The following is a 26,361-nucleotide window of genomic DNA, read 5'->3' as shown; positions in this document are numbered from 1 at the left end:
GTTAATGCTGGAATCGTACTGCCAGATATGACATCAGATTCCCTATTACTGTATATGCTGCTGTTTTGCAATAATTATTATTGCCTAGTGTGATGATTCATCAGAGGTATTGATCTTTAGAAGATGGACAGCTATGCGAATTCCACCTGGAAAGCTGTCATCTTAATGGGGAGTGTAGAGGAGAAGTTAATTGTGCCAGGTAAAAGTCCATGTTCAGATTGTTTGGTGGTTTGTCATTGTACGCACCAACATAAGCAAAGCTTAACGAAATCCAGGACAGCATTCCTGTCTGCATTTGTCTCTTGAGGTATGACATAAAACTGGTCACATCACTCCTTTGTGTGAAAACTGCACTCCATTGTGCTGCTTTCTCAGGTAGCAGTCCCTAGAAATAAACTAAAAGATGCAGAACAACAAGATTGAATGTTCCTGTTTGAGACTCATGTCTGAGACACATCCAGATTCATTCCCAGGCCCCTCACTAAGGTGGGTGACTTGTCAAAGTGAGCAGAGATGAGGCGGTCTGCCCAACGCAAGGAGGGGGCCCTTACAACTCCTGAGATGATTTTTTGAAGGAGAATTGTGTCAGTAGCCTGTCCACCCTATGGCAGGGTAAGGGAGTAATGCTGAAACACTCTGAATTTTCTTGGACCTGGCACAGTTGTCCTGCTATTCCTGAAGATATTTAAATAATGGATTAGGTTAGTGGTGTGTTTTAGGACGTTTGGCAGTAGTGACTGGTTCCTGCAGTGCCCCAGACGCTGCCACTTGGCTCTTCTCTCTTGGGACATTGTTTCTTTTGCTGCCTGTTCGTTAGCAGAAGAGAAAACGTGTAAAATAAACACGGCTGGCGAACTCCCACGAGCTGCAGACTGGCAGCCAATCTTGTCCAGTGTCCCTTTGCCCAGGTACCTTCTCGCAGAGTTTGCAGGCTCCTGTTGTGCCTTGGCTGATTTGGGTGGAGGATTTCTTTTAGCAGATGCTTACAAAAAAAAAGATCTGGAGCATGAGTTTGTGCCAAAGGTGGTGCTGGTCAGGTGAGTTGTTGTGTTGCGGTGACCTCCAGGAGCTCACCTGAGCAAAGGGACTCCTTTGTACACTTGAAGCCGATTGAAAGCTTCTGAACTCTGGAAAGTCACAGCTGAATGTTTTTGGGTTTTCAGCAGAGCTTAGAAAACCGTGGCTTCTGATTCAGCAGTGTTCCCAAAGCAGTGCTTTGTGTTGGAGATACTAAATATTTCCAGCCCTGACCCTTGGATGGGAGACCAAGGATCCTAGTGAGGACAGCTCTGTAAAGATAAAGGGATCCCTCTATGACTTGTTTTACAGGCTTTGAAAGCCCTAATTTTTTATAATGATGGTATTAATTACAGGCCTGTAGAGCAGATTTAATGGACAAGACCTGCTCCTTAGGTGTTCACCCCTTCTCTCTAATGGTCTGTGTTGGAATTAGTGCTTATAAAAGTAGAGGCATTGAGTTCTGGCCCAGAGAAAACAGAACCACCTTTAATATCTTTGTGAGTTTCTGCTGTGTTGGAATATGGAACAGCTTAACAAATCCACCTCTGTTTTGAACTGTTTGACTCACTCATGCTGGGAAAGTTGAATCCATTGGCAGGTTGATGAAGGGACTGAAGAACAGTCTTTTTTTTTATGGATTAGGATTTATCTTTAGAAGTGGGTGTCTTTCCTACCTGCTGCAGTGTTTTTATGCTCAAGTTTGGCAGTGAGGTCCGTAATAGGATGTTTGAGCGAATGTTTCTCCTTTTTCAGGAAGGAGTACTATTGAAGCAAAGCTTTTCCTTGCTTCTCAGCCCCTCCTCCTGAAAGCATAATGCCATGGCAGTAAGTAGAGCAATTGTTAAATCGAGGTAGACAACAGCAATACTGCTGGTGCTGTAAGCAGAGGCTGAGGCTCAGCTGGAGTCGCACACCAGAAGATCTTCCCTGGCCACAAGATGTATGTTACGTTGCTATTCATGCGCGTTTCAGAATCGGGGTACAAGAGAGCAGAGGGGGGAACCCCTTGAGTCCTGTCCTGTGTGGTAAGGATTCTACTTGACACTACTTACTGTTTATGAGGGATGCTGGCAGAGCTGTTGACAATGGCTCATTTCTGCTGTCTAATGATCTAGTAACAAGGTCTGTGTGATTGTCCCCTCGTTATTATATGTTCTCTTCTTATCTCATCAATAAATGCAGCCAGCAGCTGGACTGGCGAAGGTGTGATGGTAGCATGTCTGCAGTAACAAAGGAAACATTTTCTGGCAAAAACAGCTTTGCACTTCTGGCTATAAACCAAGTTTAAAATATTTTCTCAAATTTTTTCTATAGAGAAATGTGGCTTGCAGTTAAGGCAGCTTGACCTTCTGGAACACGTTGTACTCCTGCTGCGCCCTGCACCAGGGCTGGTGCTGATGCAAGCATCGGGGCACAGAGGTGTTAACAGCACCCCATTTTGAAAACCCGCTGGATTTATTTCAAGAAATGTTGCATCAAGGCACTTGGCACTTCTTAATTTTTAAAGCCACTTACATCTTGAAAGTAAGAACATGCAGGCTTTAATGAGCGGCGCTGCAGTTGCTGAGCTTTGCCTGCACTGACTTTTATGCCAGTTTTCATTCTCCTTGCAGATGCTCAGCCAGGAGCAGGCGGTGTATTTCCTAGTGGAGATGCAGGAGGTATTTTAATTTGAGTAGAGTTTCTTGCTTGCCGTTTGGCAAATGCACTGGGTGGATAGGCAGTACTTTCCAGAAGGCACACCTTCGTTGCTAGCAGCGAGCACCAGGGGTTAGCTGACTATTGTTCAGAGTGAGCGCGTGTTGTTTTATGCCAGAGCAGAGGCTGGGCTGGCTACTGGTACTGGAGAGAAGGCAGGGAACATTCATTAGCTTCTCACCCCTCGCTGACTAACTCCCCATAGGGCTTTCCTTGTAACCAGCCTCCAGTGCAGGAGATAAGATGTACGGGAAGCTTATTTTACCTTTGGCATTTCTTTGTGTTCAGAGTAGACGTGTGCATCTGCCTGCCTGGGTATCCAGCTTGGTATACTGCTGCACACACCTATTTCCAAAGTGTTGGGCAATTCTTGCTCTGTCGTGGCATGTAATTGTGGAGCTCTCCTGGCTGTTTGTTGCAACAGAGCTGCTATCGCAGCAAGAGTTCCCCCCCTGCCCCCAGCATGAGTTTCCTTTCTGAAATACTGTTTTGTTCCGATCCCACAACTCAAGTTTGAGTAACTCTTCCCATCTTGTCAGGAAGGATGAGGATAACTGGAACTCGCTGCTCCAAGACAAAAAAAAAAAGGTGAAGCTTAGTGTTTTAGCTCCCCCACATACCTTTGCCCTTCAGCTTTGTGCTGGACCTTTGCCCTGTTCTGCGCTGTTTGTTTCAGGAAGGCTGGGGAATGGGAGCTGACTCACTGGCCCTTGTTGCTGGGCTTCAGTGCTTGCTTCTGCTGCAGCCTCTGGTTCCAGATGGCCAGGTCTGAGGTGTTGCTGGAATATTCTCACCAACCACCTCTTTATCCTCGCAACTCTTATTTTAAGCTGTTTTTTTACCTGTGTTGCCATGGGGGTTTCCACCAGGGTTGCATCTGGGATCACTGGATTGGGCAGCAGAAGGACTTGGGTCAGACCTGAAGGCAGATTGATTGCAAAAATGCAGGGCTAGGAATGGGGACACTGGGGCTTTCCCTTCCAAATTATGACACCTGATCCTTTCGCTGTGCTGGAATAGTGTGAAATTATCCTCAAGGGGATGCCAAATGCCAACTTGGATAGAGATAGGTTGCTTTTTGCATACTCAAAACTACTTTGTAATGAATCTGGGACGCCACCTCAGCGATAGTGCTAAGTAAGGAATGGACATTTTAGTAGAAAGCTGTGCTGTCTAGATCAGGTTGGGTGTTTTAATCCTTACCATTATTACAGCTGCAAACAGCAAGGGTTTAAAAAACAAAAATCATCTTAATGAAAATTTTGATACACTTGAATACTGCCAGAGGATTGTGGTGTCCTTTATGGCAGTGCGCCTCTCGGAGGAGCTCTGCTCCTATTTCAGTCACCAGGTAAGCGGAGGTCTGGTGGCCTTGCTGCGGATCCAGCCAGTAACTGATACGAGAGCTGGGAAAGCTTTTTGCTCTGTTCTTCCCGTAAATCCAGCTGGGAGTGGTGAGCTTTGTTCATTCCCAACCACAATACACATTTACATTATAGTCTTTAAAATGTTATTTATCCTCTGGTCATTTTGACATTGGAACATTCGCTGACTTCCTACCAAGAGCGTAAGTCTCTACACTGCTGGCTCTGTCAAATCCCTGGCTTGCCGTGCACACAGGGAGCCCGGGGAAAGCAGTGATGCAACCTTGGTGATACCTGCTGCGCTCTCTCATGGTGTTAATGCCGTCTGATTGGAGCTTTGACAGTCATCTCCAGGAGTTGGGTGAAGCTCTGGGGATGCTCTGTGGATCTGTGGTTTCTGGCATGGCCAGTTCTGCATTTGTCCCTTTCTTTGCTTGAGATGGGTCTTCATTCTGCAGGTCCAGGTCCTTGTCAGTGATCTCTGAGGGGAGTTGGGAGACTTCTCCTTGCATCAAAATAACTGGCTAATCTGAACATTTAGTAGTAAATGGTACAGGTGCATGACTTGAGCAGGTCAGAGAAAAAGTAAAAGAAAGGCTTCAAACAAGTTTATGCAGTGCCGTGGGAACTTAAAGAAACTACTTTTACATTTGGGCAACAATAAATTTGCGACTGTAACAATTGGGAACTGAATTTGACCTCGAATAAATCAATTACCCGACTTTGCAGGCAGAGTCCTGGGTCAGGGTCGGTCTGGATTGCTCTGCTGAAAGGAGAAGTGGGTGTGCACGTGGGAGTCCTGCGACTGTGGGGTAAAAACTGGCATGAGAAATTTGGTGAAAATGGGTTTGTTGTTGGCAGTTCTAATACTGTGCAAGATACGTGTTTTTTTGGGAGGGGTTGTAGAACTGGTGGTCAGGTGCCCAGCTTTGGTGTGACACTCGCTATGGATTTTGCCAGGATCAAGAGCACTTCCTGCAGCATTAGAGCCTTGTATGTGGGAGGCATTCTGCTGTGATATGCAAGGAGAGGGAGGAAGGGCTGTGAACCTGCATTATCAGTGGTTTATCTTCAGTGTTCTCCTAGAGCAAAGCTGACTCGGGAGCAGCAGCTTGTCTTGATGCTTCCATGTGTTGCAGCACTATATGGGAATGCACAGCAGGGTTCGATACTCTGCGGTGGTTGTGATTTTATTTTTGGTTTTATTTTTCGATAAAGGAACAGAATGACTCGAAACATGGTCACAAGTCGGAAGGATTGGTAAAGATCTCTGCTGTGGATAGCTTGGAGTTGACTGGGTGTGGGATGTGACCATGACCGAGTTGGATGCTCTGGAACGATGGGTCAATTTGAAGCCTGCGTTTGCTTTAGAAATGGCTAGTGGAGGTGGCTGTTGGTGTGACTGAGGTCTGACAGTGCCACTCAGTCTGGTTCTGGTGGAATGGAGGTGACACAGGCACCCTTTATTCACTTGAGCTAGAAAACAGCACTCTGGTTCCCTCTGGAGTGTGCATGACACGCACAACATGCTGGTGGGTGCAGCTTGCCCTGACCTGCATTCTTGGGGAAATGTGCTCGTTTTCTGCCAGGTGCTCCTTCAAGTGGCTGGAAAGGAGTCTGTGACCTGCTGCTTTGGCAGGCAGAGCTGGCCTCGGCCTGGCCGCGGGCCCACACGTGCCTCTGCACTCCTGACTTGCTCCCCAAAGTGGCCCTGGCCCTGACGGTGTGCAGGAGAAGCAGCCTTGCCCCAGGAGGAAGGCGGTGGTGGAGCAGCATCTCTGGTGCTCCTCAACATTGTTTGATGTCTGTCCGGCTGTGCAGGGAGCCCTTGGTGATGGTGAGAGCGATAGCCACAGGGGCATTGGGGAGAAACAGGGGCTTGGATGGGGCTTGTGAACCTCACGTGTCCTTGACACATGAGTCAGAGTTAAACCATGATGGGAACGCCGGACAGGGGGACGGAAACGCGCTGCATGTCCTTCCCGCTGCGTGCTGGAGAAACTGAGGGGTTGTGTAAGTGCTCAGATGGGAGCCCAGTGCTGCTCCGCTCCCTCCTGCCCAGGTATGGGGGTGCTGGGCGGGAGCAGACTCTGTCCTGAGCACAGTGCTGAGCACGTTTTTCCAGGCGAGCAGCAGCATGTGCCGAGCTCCCGCAGAGTGACTCTGCAGGGCATGGCTGCGCGCTGGAAGGGATCCACGCCCGGGAGGAGGCTGCAGGGGGCCGCTTATCTCTTCTCCTCCTTTCCTGGCAGTCATTTGACTTTTTTGACTCAACTGCTGGATGCATGCATGGAGAGAATAGGGGGTTTTCAGGGCTGGGGAAGTTAGGTTTTAAGAAGTCTGAGACCCTGAGAAAAGAGGTGAGTTTTTCCTGACTAAATATGTGGGGAAACAAGTATGAAATTGAAAAAGCCACAAAAATGAGGAAAAGGTAGAGTTTTGTTGATGGGAAAGTAAGAGAAAAGGTGGTGGTGGGGAAATTGGTGTCTTACCTGCCTGGTAACTCACAGATGCTGCCAGAAGGTAGGTGCGTTGCTAAATACTTAACGCTGTCTCTAAGCCGATTATTTGTAATATATATTCAGCCTTAACACTGAATACACTCTGCCTTTTTTTTCTTTATAACTGTGCTTTTGAAAGCTTCTGGTCAGTGGTACAAATGAGTGATTATTAATTTACCAAGTGTTAGTTACCAGACTGTCTTATTTGTGCACTTACAAGATGATGAAGCTAGTGATGGAATGAAATAGAACTTTGGGTTAATAAGCAACACTCAAATGTTTGATAAGCCAACATTCACTTGCAACTACATGAAATGAATTTCTTCAGATTCTCCAAGGTCACATCTTCCATTATCTTTATTAAATGTTGCGAAAGGAACACTGAGTTTATTCCTGCAAGACACTTTAGGATTCTCATACAATAAAATACCTTTACTGTAGCCCTTCCAAATAGTCACCAACTTGGCGTAGCTCAGGAGCAGTGTTTGATGTCAGCTCTCCTGGCCTCACAAAACAGACCTGTTGAAAACAAGGACTTGGTCATAATAACAGATCGCTTTGCTCTTGGCCTCATATTGCACAAAAAGAGATAGTTAAAGAAAAGGAGTGACTGAAGCACACTTTGCCTTACCTCAGTTGCTCTACATGGGCTTATGTTGGCAAGTCAGCTACAAGGCTTTGCAAAGGGGCAAGAAAAGGGAAAAACAGAGCGAAGAATTAAGTGTAGTGTGTGATGCCAGTATGAATGATGCAGAGAATTCCATGACTGTACCAGCAGATATTGAAATGTGGAGAAGTGCATCCTTAGAATGTTGTTGGGAGGTTTTACTCTGAAACAGGAGTGATAGGATATTTGTGCGCAAGATCACGCCCAACAAGACAGAAAAGCAAATCATGGAGGTGTTTCTACCATGTGCTTGGATGACAAAGCATGAGGCTTTGGCTGTAATCATATTAAATGTCACTTCCCAGGTTCCAGCTAAACCTTGAGAGCTCAGGGGAGTGCCTTATATGATCTGACACATCTTCTGAGTGCTCAGAAATAATTTGCCGCTGCAGAGGGTATTGTACTGAGCTGCACAAAAGGGGGACTGTTTTATTTTGGCTTCCCAATCTCAGGTGAACTCTTCTAGCTCCCCTTTTTTAAATCTGAGAATGACAGATGTGGCATTTGAGTGCTGTGCAGGGAGGAATTTGCTGCAAGTGACCCATGTTTTTAAAATTTAAAATTAAACTTGTAACTACAACTGGGAAGATGGTTTGGAAGAGATGTGGCAGATTACAGGCAGACAACCCTCTTAACTTGAGTTGGAGCTGGAATCTGAGTTGATCTAATTAACAGCGGAGAAGTGGAACCAAGCAAGCATGGAGTTTGGAGGGTGATTGGAAAAGCTGCGTGTTTGATTAAAACCAACCAGATAGCCTGGACCAGGGAGGGGAATGTCTCAGACTGTGAGTCTGATGATTTCTAATTCCGTTAAGAGACTTAATTATGCTATTTTCACTGTGCTGTCTTGTGTATCCTACAGACCCCCTGCTTGGCCCTCTGCCCTGAGCTGGAGAGCGCCTTGCAGTTTTCAGTTCCTGGGGTTTTCACAGGCCTTTATGACATCCCTGCTTCATGTTACTGGGCATACTCATGATACTGAAGCTTTTGAGGGGGTGGAGGGGATCCTTTTTCATGGAGAGGCTGGATTTCTCGCTAGACTAATGAATTCTCCTCTATAGGGAGGAGAATGTGTCTTGCTGGCTGCTTATTGAGCTGTCCTGAGGCAAAGCTTTGCTGTGGTGTCTGAGGCTGCCCTGCCCTTCATGTCCACACGGAAAAGCGTGTGGCAGAGCAGCATGCAATAACCCTGTCAAAGGGAAACCCCGTCCGCAACCTGTTTCCACAGCCTGGGATCCAGTTGGCTTCTTGGCTGCACTGAAATGGTTCCTATATTTCAACAAGAGTCTCTGAGACATGTTAATTTTGCTCGATCATGCCTGAAATTTCGCTACCTGTTCCATGTCCAGTAGCTTAAAGAAGAATTTGGGGAGGGTGACTGTGGTCATTGGGCTCAGACTCATGTAGGGTCAGTCTCCTGGAAGGCTGGGGACTTCAAGCAGTGTCATTTCAGGCTTACTGGTGATTAAGGGATGTGAGGCAGAGAGCTGTGTCACTAGGAATGGTAATCAAGGACCTCTGAGGTGCCTTTTACTTTCTCTCCAGCTTTTTGTCTGGTATGTGAACAGGAGCATTAGGACTCATGCTTGGAGCACCAGCACTTTGCTGGAGATGAGGGGGGAAGGGGTTAATGGGAGAGAACACCCAGTGTTTGTTCTCTCCAGTGCAAGCACTGATAAGTGGATGGGAGAAAAAACAGCTGTGACCTTACAGTTATTCCTTGTGTGCCTGCACATATGTGAGCGTTGGATTTGCAGGACTGTCTGGACTGCTCTTGTTTTTTCTGGTTAGGCTGACCAGATGCATTCCTCAGAACCCCATTGGCATCTCTGGTACTTGGAGAAGACACCTGGACTCTCACCCAAGCAGATCTCTGAAAGGTGCTTTTTCTGGGCACAGTGCTGGTCCCACTGGTCACCCTGTGTTCAGCCAGAGTTGCAGCCCTGCCCTGTCAGCTCTGTTCCCCTTCTGTCCAGAGCATCAACTTCAAGGTACTAATTTAGTCTAGTATGTGGTGTGAAGTTAAAGCTAGGGAGCTATCTCAGACAGATAATGCTCTGGTTTTGCAGTAGGGGATTTTTTTTTTTCCAGGGGAGTTCCTCTTGCAGCTCCATGAGGCTGGAAGTCTTCATCCCTTTTCAAGTACGTGAAGTCAGCAGGGACACCCCAGCTGAGCTTCCCAAAACTCACAGTCATTTATACACTGAAAACCTTTCAAAAATTTGTTTCCATAGGGTTTGTGGGAAATCAGTGTCAGAGCTCACACTGGGTGCAGTTCTTCAGCAGGTGGAAGTCATGGGGGTGTCTGAGAAGAAACCAAGCCTCTCCTCTGGATGGAGAGCAGAAAACCACTTTCTGGAGGTCTGGATACCCTTGCAGAGAAGTGGATTTGGGAGCTGATAAATGCTTCTCTAGCCATTTATCTTTTTCTTACACAGACCTTGTTAGTGTCTTAAGACCTAACCAGCATCAGGTTAAGGTTGGTCCATCTGGATTTGATCTTTTACCCATCTCAAGCTCTAGCTTCTCTTTGAGGAGGCAAAGATACTTATTACAATAGCCAGGTGTTGTTAAGAGGCATGGGAGGTGTTTGCACAGACCTGGCAGCTGGGGAGGGTTGGGAAGATCTGGGTGGCTGAGAGCTGGACCCTCCCTGAGCCTGCTTGGCAGGTAATGAAGGAAGGGAGCAGGAAGCAAGCAAGATCTCAGGAGGGACATGATTGGCCATGCTAATCTTTGGGTTTGGGGTTTCTTGCTTTGCTACTTTTTCCTAGTAGACCTCACCCCTTCCTCCATGGAGCGTTGCTTTGAAGAGGCTTGTAACTGTCTTGGAAACTTGTGCAGGCACTACCTTGGCCTCTGAGGGGGAGCCAGGTGATACAGATTTGAGCTGAAAAGTTGCTCGATGATGCAGAAGAAATTGAGACAGCATTGGTCTCTTTGCAGTGAACACCAGACTATGTAATTTGGACCTTTTCCCTCCCTGTGTTTGCAATGGGAGGATTGTGGTCATAGCCAGAGGAGCAGAACTGAATTGTCCCTGCTGGGTGGCAGGTCAGGTTAGGAGAGATGCCCAGAAATCCTGCTGTCTACCAGCACTTCCCTTCCCCGTCCCTCTCCGGGGCAGCCGGTGCAGCCCTGCAGCTTTCGAGTCACCGTGACCAAGTTCTAGTCACATCTTTGCTGCTGAGTCCCCATGTGACCTTGGCAAGGTCTTTTTTTGCTGACATCCAAGTCTTTTGTCTGAAAAATGTGGAGTATGATTTAGTTTCGACTTCATGGTTTGAACACCAGAACAGATGAGCTGGTGTCTTCCTGTGACGGTGTGAATGGGTCCAGTGTCCTGCTGGGAGCAGCCAAGGAACGTGTGATCATATCTGCTGGTACCTGTGCATGCAGAGGAGCAGCCGTCACCCAGCACACTGGTGCAGTGGCACCAGTCAGTGTGCTTTGTTGACAGGCAGGTGACATAAAGCACGCTGAGGTTGTTTTTTCCCAATCTGGAGAGCAGAAAGGTAACTGCGCAGGGAGCTGGTTCTCACTGTCACTGCCCGCGGCCGTGCTGCCCCTCTTGGCAGTTGGGGCTGCGGGTTGCTGTAATAACGAGTCAGCGTTTCTCTTGCGTCAGGGCTAATGAGCTGCTGTTCATCCGCTGCCTCTGGCCCTGCTGGGAGGAAGCAGTGTCTGTGGCAGAAGAGGGGTGCTGGTGGCAGAGGGGCTGGGGATGGGTAGCGGGTGGCAGAGGTTCCTTCCGGCTGTAGCTCCTGAGCAGGGAAAAGACAGGCATCCTGTGTGGTGTTTGGATTCGACACTGAAGCCTGAATGGTGGAGGAGCCCAGTTAGCAGCGTGATTCTGCAGTGAGCGGAGGGGCAGCAGAGGGGAGACGTGTGCTCGGAAATGGGGTAGCCTTTCTGGACCTGTCCCAGATACCTGAATAGCAATGATGGCCAGAGAGCCCCTGGGAGTAGTGTATGTGTGTGGATGCATCAGCTTCTCTCTCTAAATGCCCCATTTTAGCATACAGTCTCCTACTGCATTTAAAAATACCATCAGGCAAAAATTGGGATTCTGTATCCACCCCTCAGCATCACCTCAAGTAACAAGGGCTGCCCTCAATTTGGTTAGTTCTCCTGGGCTTTTTGTGCAGCGACTCCAGTTATTGGTGCTCAGAGCAAGCACCTCTGTAGTGCATCTGCACCCTTGCGTGACAGTTCTGAAGGGACATTCTGAAAGGGACGTTCCGTGCCTGTCCTGACATCCTGCCAGCTGCAACATGTGCCCTTGACCTCCTCCTGCTTGCTCCTTCCTCCGCCTCTCTTTGCTGATAACAGGGAGATGCATGAAACATGGTTTCCACTGAGATGTCGTAAGCTGTGTGGATAATGTGCAGAGCTGAGGAACATGGTAAAGGGCTTGGGGAAATACCTGGATTGGCAGAGACTGCTGCTACGATCAAGCGATCACTGGTTCCTGTGGTGATTATAATACCTCTGGTTAGACATCAAGTCTTTCTGGTTTTGGGCCCATGCAAGTGTCCACATGCAAGACAAGAAGGGAAATGTGAGACCACAGGGCCCAAATTTCATGGGTCTTGCTTGTGTCACGATATTGGTATTTCTTAACTCATTCCCGTTTGGCTGCCTAGGGGCTATTATATTTAGTGCGTGGGTCCTTCGTGTTTGATTTTTAACCTCTGGAGCACTGGGAAGGCAGCTGACCTGGGCCTGCAGCCTCCATCCTGCAGTGAGCTAGATGGGTTCCTTGGAGAGCAGCCCCGGGGGTTTATCTTTGACCTGCTGGCCGCATGCGTTTCTGCTTCCTTTCTACCACGGCTTTCATGGGAAAAGAAGGCACTGCCTGATTTAGACTTCTCTTGGGCACCTCAGGTGCTGCCCTTAATTGGCAGGCTAATTTCTAATCTGGTCACTGATGCTTGCAAGGGTAGGAGGCATCTCTAGTGCTGGACGAGGCAGTTGGACACATAGCAGTGAGATGAGCCTTGAGGGAACACAAGCTTGGAGTTGCGGTGGTGGAATGACTGGTAGGAGATGCCTGCGGTTGGTACCTGATTTGGTGGCAATTGTGGTTTCTAGAAGTGGGTAACCTGGACTTCTTGTGGACGGCTGGTTGTGCTGACGGCTGGCGGGCTGTGGTGTGAATTTGATGAAGAGTTGGTTGGACATCCCAGTAGAAACACAGACTGGAGAGGCTGCATCTGGCCGGGGCATAGCAAGGGGAATGGTTGCCAAGGCCTGTAGTTCTTTACTGGCACAAAGGAATGCCTTTTCTCAGCCATATTATTATTATTGTGTTTTATTTTAGGGTTTTTTTTTGTAATAGCTGATACAGCTAGCTGATCCAAACTGGTGGGATACCGATACTTCCACCTTGTTCTCTGTGGAGAGGCTGTCTTGGAGTTGCCCATGTAGGGAAATGCAGAAACTGCATCTTGTTTGAGACCCATTAAATCACATACAGGGTGTTTCTACTCACTGTTGCAGGAGCCTGACCTCGTCAGCAACCACCCACAGAAGTACAGGATCTTTAGAATAGATATGTTTGGGTGATGTGCTGGTGGAGGTTTGCAGTAGCACATGCAGTCTGCAAGGGATCCACACTGGTACTTGGAGGCTTTTCTGAATGTGTTGGATTTTCCCTGAGATGATGCCTTCAAGATGGCCACAGACCATAACCTTGCGTAACAGTAGGAGGAATTTTGATTTATTTTTAATTTGTTCATTTGCTTCTACTGCTTATATGTGGGATGAGAGCATCCCTGCCTGAGGATGCCTTGAATGTGGTGCACTGTCAAACGTAGATGAATAGGACCTCTTTGGTAGAGATGTGATTTTGCTATTTCTGTGTTGGTTGAGCCCAGGCCAGAGAGCATTGCCCTGTCCGAGGGATAGTCCGTGCTGCAGCTCTTGTGGCTTTTCAGCTGAATGTGTGTTTTGGGGAGCTGATAAGCAGAAGCCAGGGGCTTGCCCCTACCCTGGGAGGAACCTGCCTTGCCAGCAGCCTCCCTTCCTGTTCTTCCAAGTTTCAAGAAGAAAACATATAGTATTGCTCTTCCAGAAGTACTGTTTTCATAGCTTCTTCGGGAGCCTTTATCAACAGGGTTTCTCCACATATGCTGTCGTGCATGCTCCTCAAACAAATCTTTCATCTGATCCTTCCCAGCTACTTCAGTGAATGTCCTCCCAGCAACAAACAGGGTCCATCAGGAGAAGGACCTGTAGCTCTGACTGGGGAGGGCCTGGGGGGTGGGAACGCTGAGTGGTCTGTTTTGGGATCTGAAATCCCCCAACTGCAGCAGCTCTGTGTGATGGGCTGTGCTCGCTGGCAGAGCCACCTGAGATGGGAGGGCGAGGGTTCCCCTGGGCTGAGGGGTGATGTGCCAAGGCACCAGCTGCCTGTTTGGTGGTGAGCATGTTCTTCTGGCTGCCTGTTCTCTGGAATAGGTGCTGTGTTGGAGCTGGGCACAGCTGTTGAGGTCCCTTGTGGTGGCAAAAACCAAGAACCATCAGGGGAAATGCTCATTTTGCTTTTTCCTTTGGCTGCCACCTGCATTCCTCAGCTGGTCATGACATTAGATGTTCTCTGTGCCGGTTTCCAGTTGATAATGCTGGCTGGGGGAATGTTGGGATGCCAGCAACTAAACTTATGTGGACCTTTGTGCATCTCACAAGCTTTTTATTCCTCACCACTGTCTGTTAGAAGCCAATGTAGAAGGTTTTTTATAAGAGTAATATATTCAGTGGCACACAGACTCTTTTGAAGTCTTTCTCACAACAGGTGGTTGAATCGAGGTGGGTTCCAAGCTGGATTGATGTTTAACTAGGAATACTAAGAAAATACTTCCTCTGTTTAGCTAAAGCAAACAAATTGAGAGGAGGGACCTTTTAAATATGATTTGTGCTCCAGGTACAACCAATACTGATTATTTTTTTTTTCTTTTTTCTTTCACAGATATATTTCCACCTGATGGCCAGTCTGGTATGTATTAATTAAAAACTGAGTTCTTCAAATCTCCCTCTCCCATGCCTTCCCCGCACTTCTGTTTCTGCAGAGTCAGTGCTAACCAGATTTATAAGACTGGTACAGGAATATGCAACAGATATTGATTACGAACAAACAAATGCCTCAAAGAAAACCCAAACAAAAAAAGCCCCTCTAATTCCCTGCATGGCAGTGACGTTTTATGCTTTCATATAGTGCTGTCTGTGGCTGTTGGAAGGTTGCTTTCCTCCCATACACTGTAGCATGGCAGATTTGGGTGGCCAGGGTGAAAGATTTTAGCAACTCATCGTCACACGTAACTGAAAACATCGATGTGTCAAGATGCGAATATAACTCAGAATTGCTGCTGTTAGTCTATATGTTAGTTGTGTTCAGCTTGATGTGTCTATGAATCTGAGGATGTATATTTGAATTTGCAATACCTTGAAAAGATGCAGACTTGCCCCTTGGCTTGTTCAGTCTGTGTGTTGCTGCTGAGCATCACTGTTAACAACTGCAGTACATGCTGCGTTGCCATCAGCGTGAGACCGATGAAGAATTCCTGGCCCCAGTGGTATGTGCAGCCGTGCCAGGAGGGACCCTGCAGAAACTACTCTGCATGGAGATCCTTGAATCAGAAATGGGATGGAGTTTTTAAGATAGGTGTTGATTAGCTTAGTCCTTGCCTTTCTCAGATGGCTGGGAGCTCTTCATCCAGGTTGATGTTGTCAAACTGCTGAGATTGAAGGAAAGGTTTGTTGTACCTGGTGATACCAAGACCAGTCATTAAGGTGCTGTTGTCTCAGAGCTGCTGTGCCTTGTGGAGATGTCCTGTAGCAGAGGCACAGGGAGTGGGGATCTGTGCCTGGCTTGGCCTTGTGTGACCTCAGACATGTCACTATGTCCGGACACCTCTTGTCCATGTCTTTTGCTTTGCCTGGGATCATGTTTCCCTGGTTCACATGACAGTGTGAGGATAAATCGCTGCTGATTGTGGAGGCATCGCTTGATCAGGATTTGGAAGTACAGAAGTCAGCTCTATTGTCTTAAAGCTGATTTCAGTAAAAAATAACTCACTGGTTTTGAGTGGTCTGGTATAACATTGGAGGCAGTGTAATTTGACTTCATGAACTGAACTGGCTTCTGGAAGTCGTGTGTGTTTCCAGAGCTCTAGACAGCTAACGAGTCTGTGGTACATAACTAGATCTGCCTAAGTGTTACAGAAGATGCCTCTATAAGTGTTGGAGAAGTAACCCAAGTAGTAACCCAACCCATTTGTAGGTCGTTCATGTTTTTCTTGCTTTCAGAACACGTGTGAGGGTGAAATATTAAGACTGATTTTGAAGGAGCAAAGGTGTCTTTGCATCTATTGAGTACAAGAGGTGTGAAATCAGGATGGAGCAATGAATGCATAGAAAAGTTTCTGCTATTTAGAGGTTTTTTCTTCTTCCTTCCCCTCATAAGAGGCTTTCTCTCCGCTGCTGAAGATCTGCCTTCATCAGGTGTTGAGTTTTGGCTGCCCATGCTGCAGACTCAGAGATGTCCTCTAGTTGGCACAACTCCATGCTCTGCTCTCCAGCTGGTTGGGGACCTTCACAGCTGTCTCCAGGGTGGGGCACGAGTGTGTGTCTGCAGCAAATGATAGCATTTCAGTAAGTGCATGTTACATGTCAATAGTGTTGCAGAAAACATTGTCTACAGAACATGGTTTGTTTTGTTTTTACAGTTTTACTATTTTGAAGAAGAGAAGTGAAAACTTAAACAGGATTCCTCTTATTGGTAGCTGCATAGGACACTGCACATTCTTCCTTTCTCATGCCTTCTCAAGAAAAGCCTTAGAGCTGGTGCTGTGCTTTTTCTTCCTGTGCACTGAGCTTCTCTGGCAGCCCTGATGTGAAAGCATGGTGAAGTCTGAAGACAGAGGCAGCGTCGCTGGTGGGGACAGCAGACTTGTGTGGAGCATACGTGCTCCTGGCATCAGCTCTTGTGCACTCCTGGGGCGGTTGGGTTCAACCCCCTCACCTCCCTTGCATTGCTGAGGTTGTTTAACAAGTTAATTTGCTCAAGTCTGTTACTGCAAAAATCACTAGGACTCCAATATCTATGTCAGTGACTATTCTTTAAGGTTGATCTTGGAAGGCCAGGCTGAGTTTATGTGGCTGGTTTCCCCTCTTGATGAGAAGTCCGTTGGTGTTCTGCCCAAGGAAGCAGCTTAGTGATGGAGGATGCCGAGTTGCAGTAAGAGTTGTCTTGCATGGGTGGGGAGCCTGAGCCAAGAATCAGCCATTTTGTAGGCACAGCAGCTGTAGTGTGCCCCAAAGCATGTTCCTGCTTGTTAGCGTATGGATTCTGGAGGCATTCTGCCCTCAGCTTGGTGTCACGTGCAAGTGCTATGGAGGTGGAAGGGCACCAGTGTTTGCATCGTGATTGCCTAACAGCTCCTTTCAGAGAGAGGCGACTGACTTTCCTTCTGTCTAGCACAGTGGTTGCTCCCTCCTCTCCCAAATCCAGCAGCTGGGTTTGGGCAGCTGTAGGTTGCTTTTCACAAGAAGATACTTCAAACCTTGTGAACTGGAGCTCAAAGCTGAGATTTCAACACCCCTGACAAGATGCTGCATGGTGGCAGAGCGGAGGGACGGACATTCCTCACTTCTGCTGTTCGAGGAGAGCTGTGAGCACTGTGGATGTGTTGGCTGTGAACCCCCAACCCCTCTGTGAGGCTGCGGGTGCTGCCCACCTCCCGGGACTTGCTGCACATGGGGTGGTAAAGTTTGCTGCCTGCCTTGCTACCTTTGCTTGTTTTAAACTGATGTGCTGGCTTTGTGTGCTGTTCCTGTGCCCTCCTGGCGTTGTGTGCTGCAGCCAGCCCTCCTTCTTTCAGTGGAGGGGCCCAGGCATTTTAGTCTCACCTCTGGGTGATTTAATTGCTTTTCTCTGCGCATCTGTAATGCTGCTGTGCCGCTGTTGACATGCAGAGACCAGAGCTGACTGTGAGGTGTGGTTGTGGATGTGCTGGTCTTCAACACAGCAGCAAGTGATGCTCTGTCTGGGTCTCTCTACTCCTGATGATTTATATTTTTTTAATCTGCTGCTGTACTGTGAGCTGGTAATTTGGGAGAATTGTCAGCAGTTGCTGAGAACTTTCCACTTTGAATTAAGCGCTATGAAGTTTTCCACAAAGGGATGTGGGTGATGCTCCCGCTGCAAGGAAGTGGTTTTTAATCCTTTATAAAGAAAAGGGGGTGAGATGGGTCTTTAAACTAGGAGAGAATGTGCTGTGTTACACTCTTTTGTAGCTGAGTATTCCTGAGTCCTTTGGGAAGGATCACTCTAATTAGGGTGTTTTTAATGAGAAGGGAGGCAGCCACCTGTAGCACTGGAATTACCTGGATTGGAGAGAGTGGTTTATGCAGCAAGATCCATGTGATTGTGGACCCAGGAAGGAAGTCGGCAGCATTTATGTCAAAGTTATTTAGAAAAATCTTGATTTTTTTCATTATACCTCCCTTAAAGTGGGGGGCATAAGAGAGCTTGGAGAGCATGCCCTGAAATCAGCTCAGCTGAGGTACAGTAATCCTTATGTAGCAGAAAAAAAGAGCCTTTCTGCCTGTTTTCAGAGATTGCCAGGGTGTTCAGCTGCCTTGTTGTTGTCACAGCTTTAATGCTCTGGATTTGCCCACAGGAGGAAGCCCCCTACCTGTGCTTAGTTTAATCCAGATGGTTACGGGGCTGTAGGATTTCTTCGGCTTATTTCTGGAGATACCCTGTGTAGAGGGTGACCTAGGTCTGCCTTCCCTAAATTTCTGGGAGTGTTTGTTGCACCTGCTCTTACCACCATATCACCATTGCTTTCCCTCACCCCAGAAGATGGAGCTAGTGCCTTTGTCTTCCTCAGCCTCGCAAGCTGAGCTGCTGCTCAGTCTCATTTTGTTCCAGGCAGTTGGGGAGGCCAGTTTGCAGCTCCCAGGGTGAGGTCTGGTGGCCACTGCCTGGGGGACATGCTGGTCCTGCAGAGACATCTCTGTAGAAGTAGCCAAAATAGGGTACAGGAATCACAGCATGATGTTATTTAAATTACCTCACAGTGTCCTTTCTAGAAACCTAGTCTCTGGCTTTCTTCTTTGAGGTGATAGATTTTCTAGGGACACATTTAGTGCAGAGTTTACACTTTTGCCATGTACAGCCCTGGCATGGGCAGTAGGAGCTGCGTGGTCCCCTCTGACACAATGCGAACGTGTGGAGCTGGAGGGTCTGGTGGCAGGTGCTTGGCTCTCAGTTCCTGTCTCTTCATTGTTAAATATTTACAGTGAGATGTACCAGATGCTTCACAGGAAGGGGTTTGTAAGCTTCCAAATGCCCAGATGCAACTGCAGAAAAGGCTGATGGCCATTAAAGGGATCACATCGGTGCCACACCCTGGTTTCGGCAGGGATGCGGAGGCCTCTTCTCACTCTTGCTACAGGCGCTGCTGGTTCTGCTGTCTCATCAGACTCAGCGGGATGCGAGCAGAGAGCACCCCTCTGCTGATGACAAGAGATTAATGATGTCTGGTCCTCAGGCTTTTTTTTTTCCTCTCGTTTGAAGCTCTTCCACTGCAGTGGGAGGGGGAGAGGCTGATGCTCTTGGATTTTGTTGCCGCACACCTTTTTTTAATGGGACCTTCTCTCTCTGGTGGTGACACATGTGTGTGACCACTGCACGACTGCCTTGTCTCGCTCTCTGTCTGTCTCGTTTGCCCAGGTGCCATAGGGAGGGGTGGGCTGATCCAGACGCAACAAAGTCCCATTGCCAGCCCAGGGCTTGCAGAGGCGGGCAGCTGCAGCATCGCTGCTGAATGCCACCCCTGCACTGGTCACACTGGTGAGGTTCCTAGTGTGCCTCCTGCTTTCAAGATAAGGCCCAGGACCTTGGGCTGGGCCCTATTTATTGCTATTGGTGCTTATCAGCTTTCACCACTGACAAGGTGACCTGCTGTGCAGCACCAAGGATGAGGAGGGACAGTTCCCTGGCCCAAGCTGTGTGCTGGTCTGGCACCCCCAGGACAGCCCCTGCATGTGTGCGCACACAGGGCTTGCTCCTGTGCCCAGCATCCCCATGTTGGGGTTACAGCCCCTGCCTGAATGAGGGACTCCCTGGGTACTGTGGAACTAGGATCTCCAGAGGTGGCAGGTCGGCTCCTCCAAGGTGGGGCCAGAGAGGGGCGGGCTCGCTAGGTCATCGTTTTTCCAACTAAATATAGTTGCCCGTGCTTTCATAAGGCCAGGATTTTTGCATCACGTGATGGTCTTATCCCTCCCAGCCGGCAGTCGGTCAGAGTAGGGGATCGTGTGTCTGAATGGGTAATAATTAACTGTTAACTAGCTTTTCATTAGAGCCTGGCAGAACAGGCAGAGCGGTACAGCAGAAGTAAGCAGGAGTGGAGGAAACTGCCCCTGGTCCCTCCTGGAGGGCAGACACCCCCCTTTAATTTGCAAATAAGTTGCCCCCAAAGGTGAGTGGGTTGGGTGGTTTGTTTTGGTGGTGGTGGTGGTTCCCCCCCCCCCTGTGTTTTATAAGGAGTCTTGAGTCTTGCTGTGCCTTGTGTGTCTGTCTTTGCTCTTCTGTAGCTCCTGCTCATGTCACCCCTCCTTCTCCCCCACACTGATTTATTTTTTTTTTAGGTCATGAACTATGAGCTGGTCTCTGAGCTGGCTTGGAGGAGAACAGCTGCATCAATTCATACCTTTTCTCAAAGGTCTCAGCCAGCCTGTGATGGGCTGATGCAGTGTTTGCCCCAGAGCATCGCTGGCTTTTCCAGCCTCTCTTCCTCAACCATTTAAATTGATGGGGTGTTTGTAGGTGTCCTCAAAGGCTTTTCTCTGTCCCATGATGGCAGAGGAACTGCTGGCTAAATGCTCTACTGGCTGGAGGCTTGTCTGCAGCAGAGGAGCTGGGTCAGGCACTGGTGCTGGAGGAGCCTCTCCTATGGGTTGATGGGATGATGGGTGCCCTTCTCCCTGCTCAGGGAGAGCAGAGTGGCTCAGCAACTGGGGGAGCCTGAGCCAGCCCAGCTCCCTCGTTTTGTGACACTCTGGAGTCCCATCAGCCAGGTGACCTTGGCTGTGTCCCCATTGTGGTGCCTCCCGTGATCTGGGAGCCACCAGCTGTCCCAGCAGAGACCTCTTAGTTTAGGGCTCAGTTTTCCTTAGAAAGCTGTGCAGGGGCTTGGTTCCTGTGCCATCTCATTCTGCATGAGCCTGGCATCTTGGGGATCGGTGTGGTGGTGTGAGCGTGGATCGTGTGTCAAAAGTTTCCTAGAAATCCTCTTCAGGGAAGAGCATAGCTTGAAAAGGCGTTGGAAAGATGTCACTCGCCCTTGAGAGAGTTCATTTGCTACCTTTAATAGTAACTGTCTGTGCCAGGAAGAATCTACGGTGCTTTCGCTGACGCTGTTAACGTTAGAAATGCCTGTTGGCGTTTCCTAACCTGCTCCTTCTGGAGTGTAGCTTGGCCACAAGATGAAGCATTTCTGTCTTGGACTGGGAGGCTGCAGAGATGATGGTTTTGCATCTTTGGTAAGTCCAGACCCTTCCTGCCCCTTGTCTGCCCTAGAAATAGAAGTCAGACCCTGCAAATAACTTGTGTGTCCAGAGCTTGTAACAGTTAGGTGCGTTTGAAAAGCAATGCTGATTATGCGTACTGTATTACAGGGCTGTGTTACACCTGGTGCCCCTGTGTGCTCTGAAGGTTTCTGTGCAGTTTTGTGCTGTCTGCTGCTGGCAGAGGCATGCTCTGCAAGTGTCTTGAGCTGCTTTACCTGCCCCTGCTTGGGATCTTTTTGGGAGTATCGGCAGAGGGATGGGAGAGCTTGAAGAGCTGGAATGTAACTTAAGTGCTCACACTCACCAGTGATTGTTCTGCCCCAGCACGCTGTATCGAACCTGCCTGTACCCACCGCCTCTCTCCCTGCACTTTTCCAGAGCAAACTCGGAGCTCTCGGAGCCTGTCTAGGACACTCAGGTGGGAGTGTTCTCATGCTCTTGGCGGAGCTGTCAGATGCCCTTTTTGAAGTTATTTTTAGCGAGTGATCTTTGCAGCAGTTGCAGAGCTTACATTGCAGAGAAGTGTAGGCAGCTCCCTGCTTCCTCTGCTGTTACAGTAGGGCTTGTAAGGTGGAGCTGTCTGCTGGGAGCTGCAGAAAATCGCTTGCAAGACTTTAAGCTGTGGTGCTTGCAGCTTGTCTCTTGCTCCTGCTGAACAGGCTTCCCACGTGCTTTACAAGCCTGAATCCTGCTCAGCCGTGCAGCTTAAGGATCCGGTCTTCTGCTTCATCCTGACCTTGCCTGTTCTGCTGCAGTTTTTGTTGCATGTACAGGAAACTTCTGATATTGCAGAGTTGTTGCAAATATCTCTTAACCTTTGTAAACAAGGCCAGATGCTGTGCTGACAGCTGGGAGCTGCATGACTGTGCTGCAAGCGATGGGGCCAGCTGTGGTTCTCCCAGTCCCCAGGAGCGGGTGGGAGCCCCTGTGGTGAAGACACCGACTTCTTTTATGCTGGAAGATGTCATTGTGATAGCATCTCATTTAAAGCTGTTGGAGACCCCCATCCAGTGCTCCCTTGATGTCCCCCTCCATGTGTGCACCTCCAGCTGTGCCTGCGATTTGGCAGGAGGTAGTGCCATACAGAAAATACTGCAAACCTAGGCGAGGTGCGGTCTGTGTGCCCAGTTCGCCCTGACCCTTTCTGGTTTTGTGTACTGTATGATGTCTTCAGCAAAATGTGAGCATGCCAAACTGTCAGTGCTATAAATCCCAGGCTTTTTCTCTTGTGGATGAAGCTGCAGAGACAAGCGTTTTCCATCTCAGTTTGGCATTATGTGACATACGGCTGAGGCTGGTGCGGGAGCAGCTCCTTGGGAGATGAGCAGAGGTGGAAGCTGCTGCTGGGTCTCTGGGGTATGTGCACCTCACTCTGCACTTGGGTGCTGCCAAATTGCTCCCTGGGGAGTCTGAGGTCCCCTCCCATCTCTCTGTGCTTCCCAGCCCCTGTACAGTAAGTGTGTGTTGCTCACTGCTGCTGTCGTGCTGATGAGGAAAGTGTGGTGTTGGTGGGCATGGAGCTCACCAGCTATGTCCTCTGATGGCTTGGTCATGCTCAGGCTGCAACTCCACATCATGGAGTTGGAGTGGATGGGCAGTGTTAAGTGCTATGGGAGAGCCTCTGAATCAGTGTTTAGTCCCTGCTGCTGTGTGGATCAGGTCACTGTAGGAGAGAGCCCGCTCAAGGCCTGCAGGAAGGACAGCACAGGGTTGGTGCCATGAGTTTCCCATGTTGGTGACGTGAAGATACACTTTTGTGCAACTGTTTTCTCTTGGCTCCCAAGGTCTCTTTTGGGGCCAGCAGGGGCATTCTTGCAGCCACGGGGGATGGGGAGGTCCTGGCAGGCTTGGCTGTGGCTGCCTGCCTGCTGGGTCCCTCTTTCACATGTGAACTGCTTTTCAGGTTGGTGCTGTCCCACCACATCTCTCCTGTGTGTAGGGACTCTCCTGCCCTCTTGGAAAAACTCTGAAGGAGCTGGTAATCTCCAGGGGAAACAGCTAATCCCCAGGCTGTTTTTTTCTCTGCCTGGCCAACGAGCGTGTATGTACAAATAGTGTAAGCAAGTAGTAGTCCTCTTTAGTGTAAGCTGTCTAATGGTTTCTGTCTTTACTCTTCTCAGAAGTTGTCATACCCAGGTGTGCGTTGTTTTCTCAGGAGGTTAATGCAGCACCTCTTCCTCGTGGTGTCGTTTTGACTGGGGCACTATGTCCCTTCTCTCTGGCAGCCTGCCTAGACCCCCAGGGCTCGGTCACTCCTGCCCAGGCTGCACTTGCTCTTTCTTGCCTGTTGACCTTGAAGAAGCATCACCAGAGTGGGTGTCCCGTCATATTGGTGATGAGCTGCAGCCCTCACGTGCACCAGGACTGTCCTGTGGAGAACGGGAAAGACGGAGGATCACTGAGAGATTCTCGAGTGGTGAAGTGAATCCTGTTGCATCACTGGGCCTGTGGCTGGCTGTTCCCTGCCAGTGCTCCAGGGAGACTGGGGATACCAGCTGGGCTCTTCCAGCCCCAAAAGTACCTGTGGCATGGAGCATGCACCCCTGTTTCAGCCTCTCCATCTCAAAGTCCGGGCTCTTGGCTTCAAAACCCCCTTCATCAGCATTTTCCCCTGGGTGCCAGGCTGTGGGCTGGAGCAGCTCAGGGGCAGGCCAGCTCCTTTCTGTTGACTTGGCTGCCGGCAGGGAGGGCTGTGCTGTGTCCGGGCTCTGTGTGCCACAGCTGAGGGCTCTACGTTCCTGCTGGGAGCCCGGGCTGCCCTGTGAAGCTGTCCCAGCTGGTGCTGGGGAGCTCCGAGCCCTGGTCTAGGTTGCACGTGAGTGGTACACCAGGAGCAGGCATTACTGTATTCTTGTGAGAGACACAGGTATTTCTGCAGTGTAACACCATGTCTCTGCCCAGCCCTACAGATTGATTCCACCTCTTCACCCACCTTCTCTAAAAATCCATTACAAGCTGCATTTGGTGTAAGGAAAGGCAGGGAACCAGGTCAATGGGTGTTGGGTTTGATTTTTCCCAGGTGAGGCGGTAAATATATCTCCTAGGCTGAGCACAGTGGTCCTACGGCACGTGTTGCTCTCGGGTGAGCCCATTTAGCTGCAGAGCTGTTGTCACCCTGGCTGTCTGGGCCTTGTGCAACAGCTTTTTTCTCCTTCCAGGTATGAGGTGTTTGCTCACCTGGATGCTCCTGTGAGCTCCCCGCCTCGAGGGCTCCTGTGCCACACCAGCCTCGGGCTGGAGGGGAGGCACAGGCTGGCTGCACAGCCTTGCCCTTCTTGGTGCCCGCCGGGTGTGTCGGGGAGCAAGTATCAAAAGCCAGCGAGTGCTTTGGCTGTGGAAGGTGTTTGCAGTGCTGGCACGTGAGCCTCAGTGTCCCCACCTGCACCTTGTCCCCTTGGTTATTAAGAAATAACCTCTTCCTGGCTGGGCAACTCCACGCAGCAGATCAAAACTGGGGGCTTGCTTGTTTGCTCCTGGCTGTGCCAGCACTTGTTCTGTGGCCGCAGGCGAAGCCGCTCCTTCCTTCCCTGCCCGCTGTCCCCTTGCCAGTCTCATACCACTAAAGCCCTGGCGGCTGCTCCAGCTGTTCTGTGTGTCCCCTCACGTGGAGAGGCCCTGTTTTTTGGCACAGCGTGGTCAGGTAGTGATACTGCAACTGAAAATCATTTACTGCCACCAAATAAAAGCAAAAGGAGATTTGTGTGATGCCAGGAGGTCTGTGACATCTGTCAGCAGCTTTTAAGGGCTCAGCTATCCAGCTGGACGATATGAAGTGTCCCTTTGTAGACTGCTTGTCTTGAGCTCCTGTGTGGGGGTGAGCAACACACCGTTGCACCCCATTCCCCACGTTGATGCAGTGATGAAGGGCAGCAAGGTTTTCCTGCGGTGGGGTTTGGCAGGGAATCTTTTCAGCCATGTACCACAAGATGTGTTGCTCTCTTTGCAGGAAGGTTTTCTTCTGAAGCCTGAGCACCTGGATTACTCTAAATGTGTTTTGTGTGGGTTTGGTTTATTTTCTTTAAACACTTGGGTTTGCTAGAGTCCCTGCAAGGGAACATGGAGAGCAGTTCGGGGTTTCATGTCCAGGACTTGACTGCAGAATTGTTGATGGGTTGGAACTGGGGCCCTTGGTTAGGCATGCCCAGCTCTCTCTGGGGCTCTGGGATGGCGTGTCTCTATCTGCCAGCACAGTCACACCCCCTTGATCTCCTGCCTTAGTCTGAGCAGCCTCCACCGTGACTTGCAGATCTCGACTCCATCCACGCTGGTAAGAGCCGCTGCTGCGCTCCCTGGAGCAGCCTCCCTGCCAGGCTGCAGCACTTTGCTTTGTGTTTTGTCTTCTGCAGCGCTCTGCAAATGCTAATTAGTCTTCTCAGCACCTCAACTAGATAAGGGATCCTTGTTCTTATCTTGCAGATAGGGAAAGCAGCAGAACTTGTTTCAAACAATCTCCTCCCTCCCCGGCAAAGAGGAGTTTGGAGTTTGTGGCACCCACCCCTGCAGCCTGTGCTCCTGTGTCCTCTTTCACTAGAGATTATGAGGGGGCCTCCCTTTAACTGGTCCCTAAAAAAAAAAAAAAGCACAAGAGAGGAAGAAGAAATAAAAAGCTGTGAGGCTCCTGAGCTGAAGCAGCTGGAGGAAAGGGCTGGATGTCTTTGCTGTGAACCCTGGGGATGCAGCGCAGCAGGAGTGAGTGCCTAGGTGGGATGCTTGCAGTGAGGGAGGGAGCCCTGCTCTCCCCCCGCCAGAGAGGCTGGTGCCTAATCAAGCTGCAGAGCAAGTTCAGTTATTTTTTTGTGTGGTGCCTAGCATGTCGGTGCTGTAGGAACAGGCAGGGGTGCTCCATACCTGTGGAAAACGGGGCTGGCTGCAGGTTTGTGCAGTAGCGCTTGGTGCCTTTTGAAGCTATATTTAGTTGATAACATCTGTGGGCGTTGATGAGTGGAGGATTTTAGGGGCGGGATTCTCAATGAGGTGCACGTGGAATAAATGAGGGACATGTGGGACTGCTACTGCTCATGGGGGGAGACGATACAGATGGGTTTGGGTTGTTCTTGAGAGAAAGGAGAGGATTTGGGGATCCAGCTGAGAGCTTGGGCTCTCCCAGGGATGAAATCCCCACGCAGGAGCTTGGGGAAGGGAACCGAGGAAGGGGAGCGCACGTGGCTCTGTCGTGCCATGTCTGACTCTGCCTTACTGACACTTCAAAGCCTCCAGCTCTGAGCAAGGCTGGGCCAGAGGATGAATCACAGGTTTTGAGACTAGGAAGGGGACCGGTTTTGATCATCTAGGCAAAGCTGCCCTGCCTCGCACCGGAGATCAAAGCCAGCTTGGAGCAAAGCTGGGTAGGTTGTTCAGGGTGTTGCCTGGGGTGTTCCCTGATAGCCTCTGTCATTCCTCGGGGCTCTTCACCTCCTTCTCACCCTCGCCTCCAACCCCAGTCTGGGGCACTTGTCTTCTAAATATAGCAGAGTCAGCAGAAATGCTCATTCCTGCTGGGCACCTGGCATGGCTGCCTGTCGAGGCAGGG

At 49.5% G+C, this 26,361-nt stretch overlaps 1 protein-coding gene across 3 annotated transcripts in view; it reads left to right on the top strand.

Moving 5' to 3' along the window:
- Window positions 1-26,361, top strand: part of LARP1 (La ribonucleoprotein 1, translational regulator) — a 45,737-nt gene that overhangs the window by 1,446 nt on the left and 17,930 nt on the right. For 2 of the 3 annotated variants that reach the window (XM_080353054.1, XM_080353053.1), the window contains exon 2: window positions 14,221-14,247. In XM_080353054.1, the coding sequence (XP_080209180.1) occupies window positions 14,221-14,247 (27 nt within the window). Of the gene's footprint in view, window positions 1-14,220; window positions 14,248-19,595; window positions 19,742-20,651; window positions 20,805-26,361 lie in introns of those variants that run through there. The other variant, XM_080353055.1, reaches the window with a different exon arrangement.

Source organism: Nesoenas mayeri (genome assembly GCF_963082525.1).
Source record: "Nesoenas mayeri genome assembly, chromosome: 14".
Lineage (NCBI taxonomy): Eukaryota > Metazoa > Chordata > Aves > Columbiformes > Columbidae > Nesoenas > Nesoenas mayeri.
The sequence above is the reverse complement of the archived record's forward strand: the minus strand, read 5'-3'. Positions and strand labels throughout refer to the sequence as shown.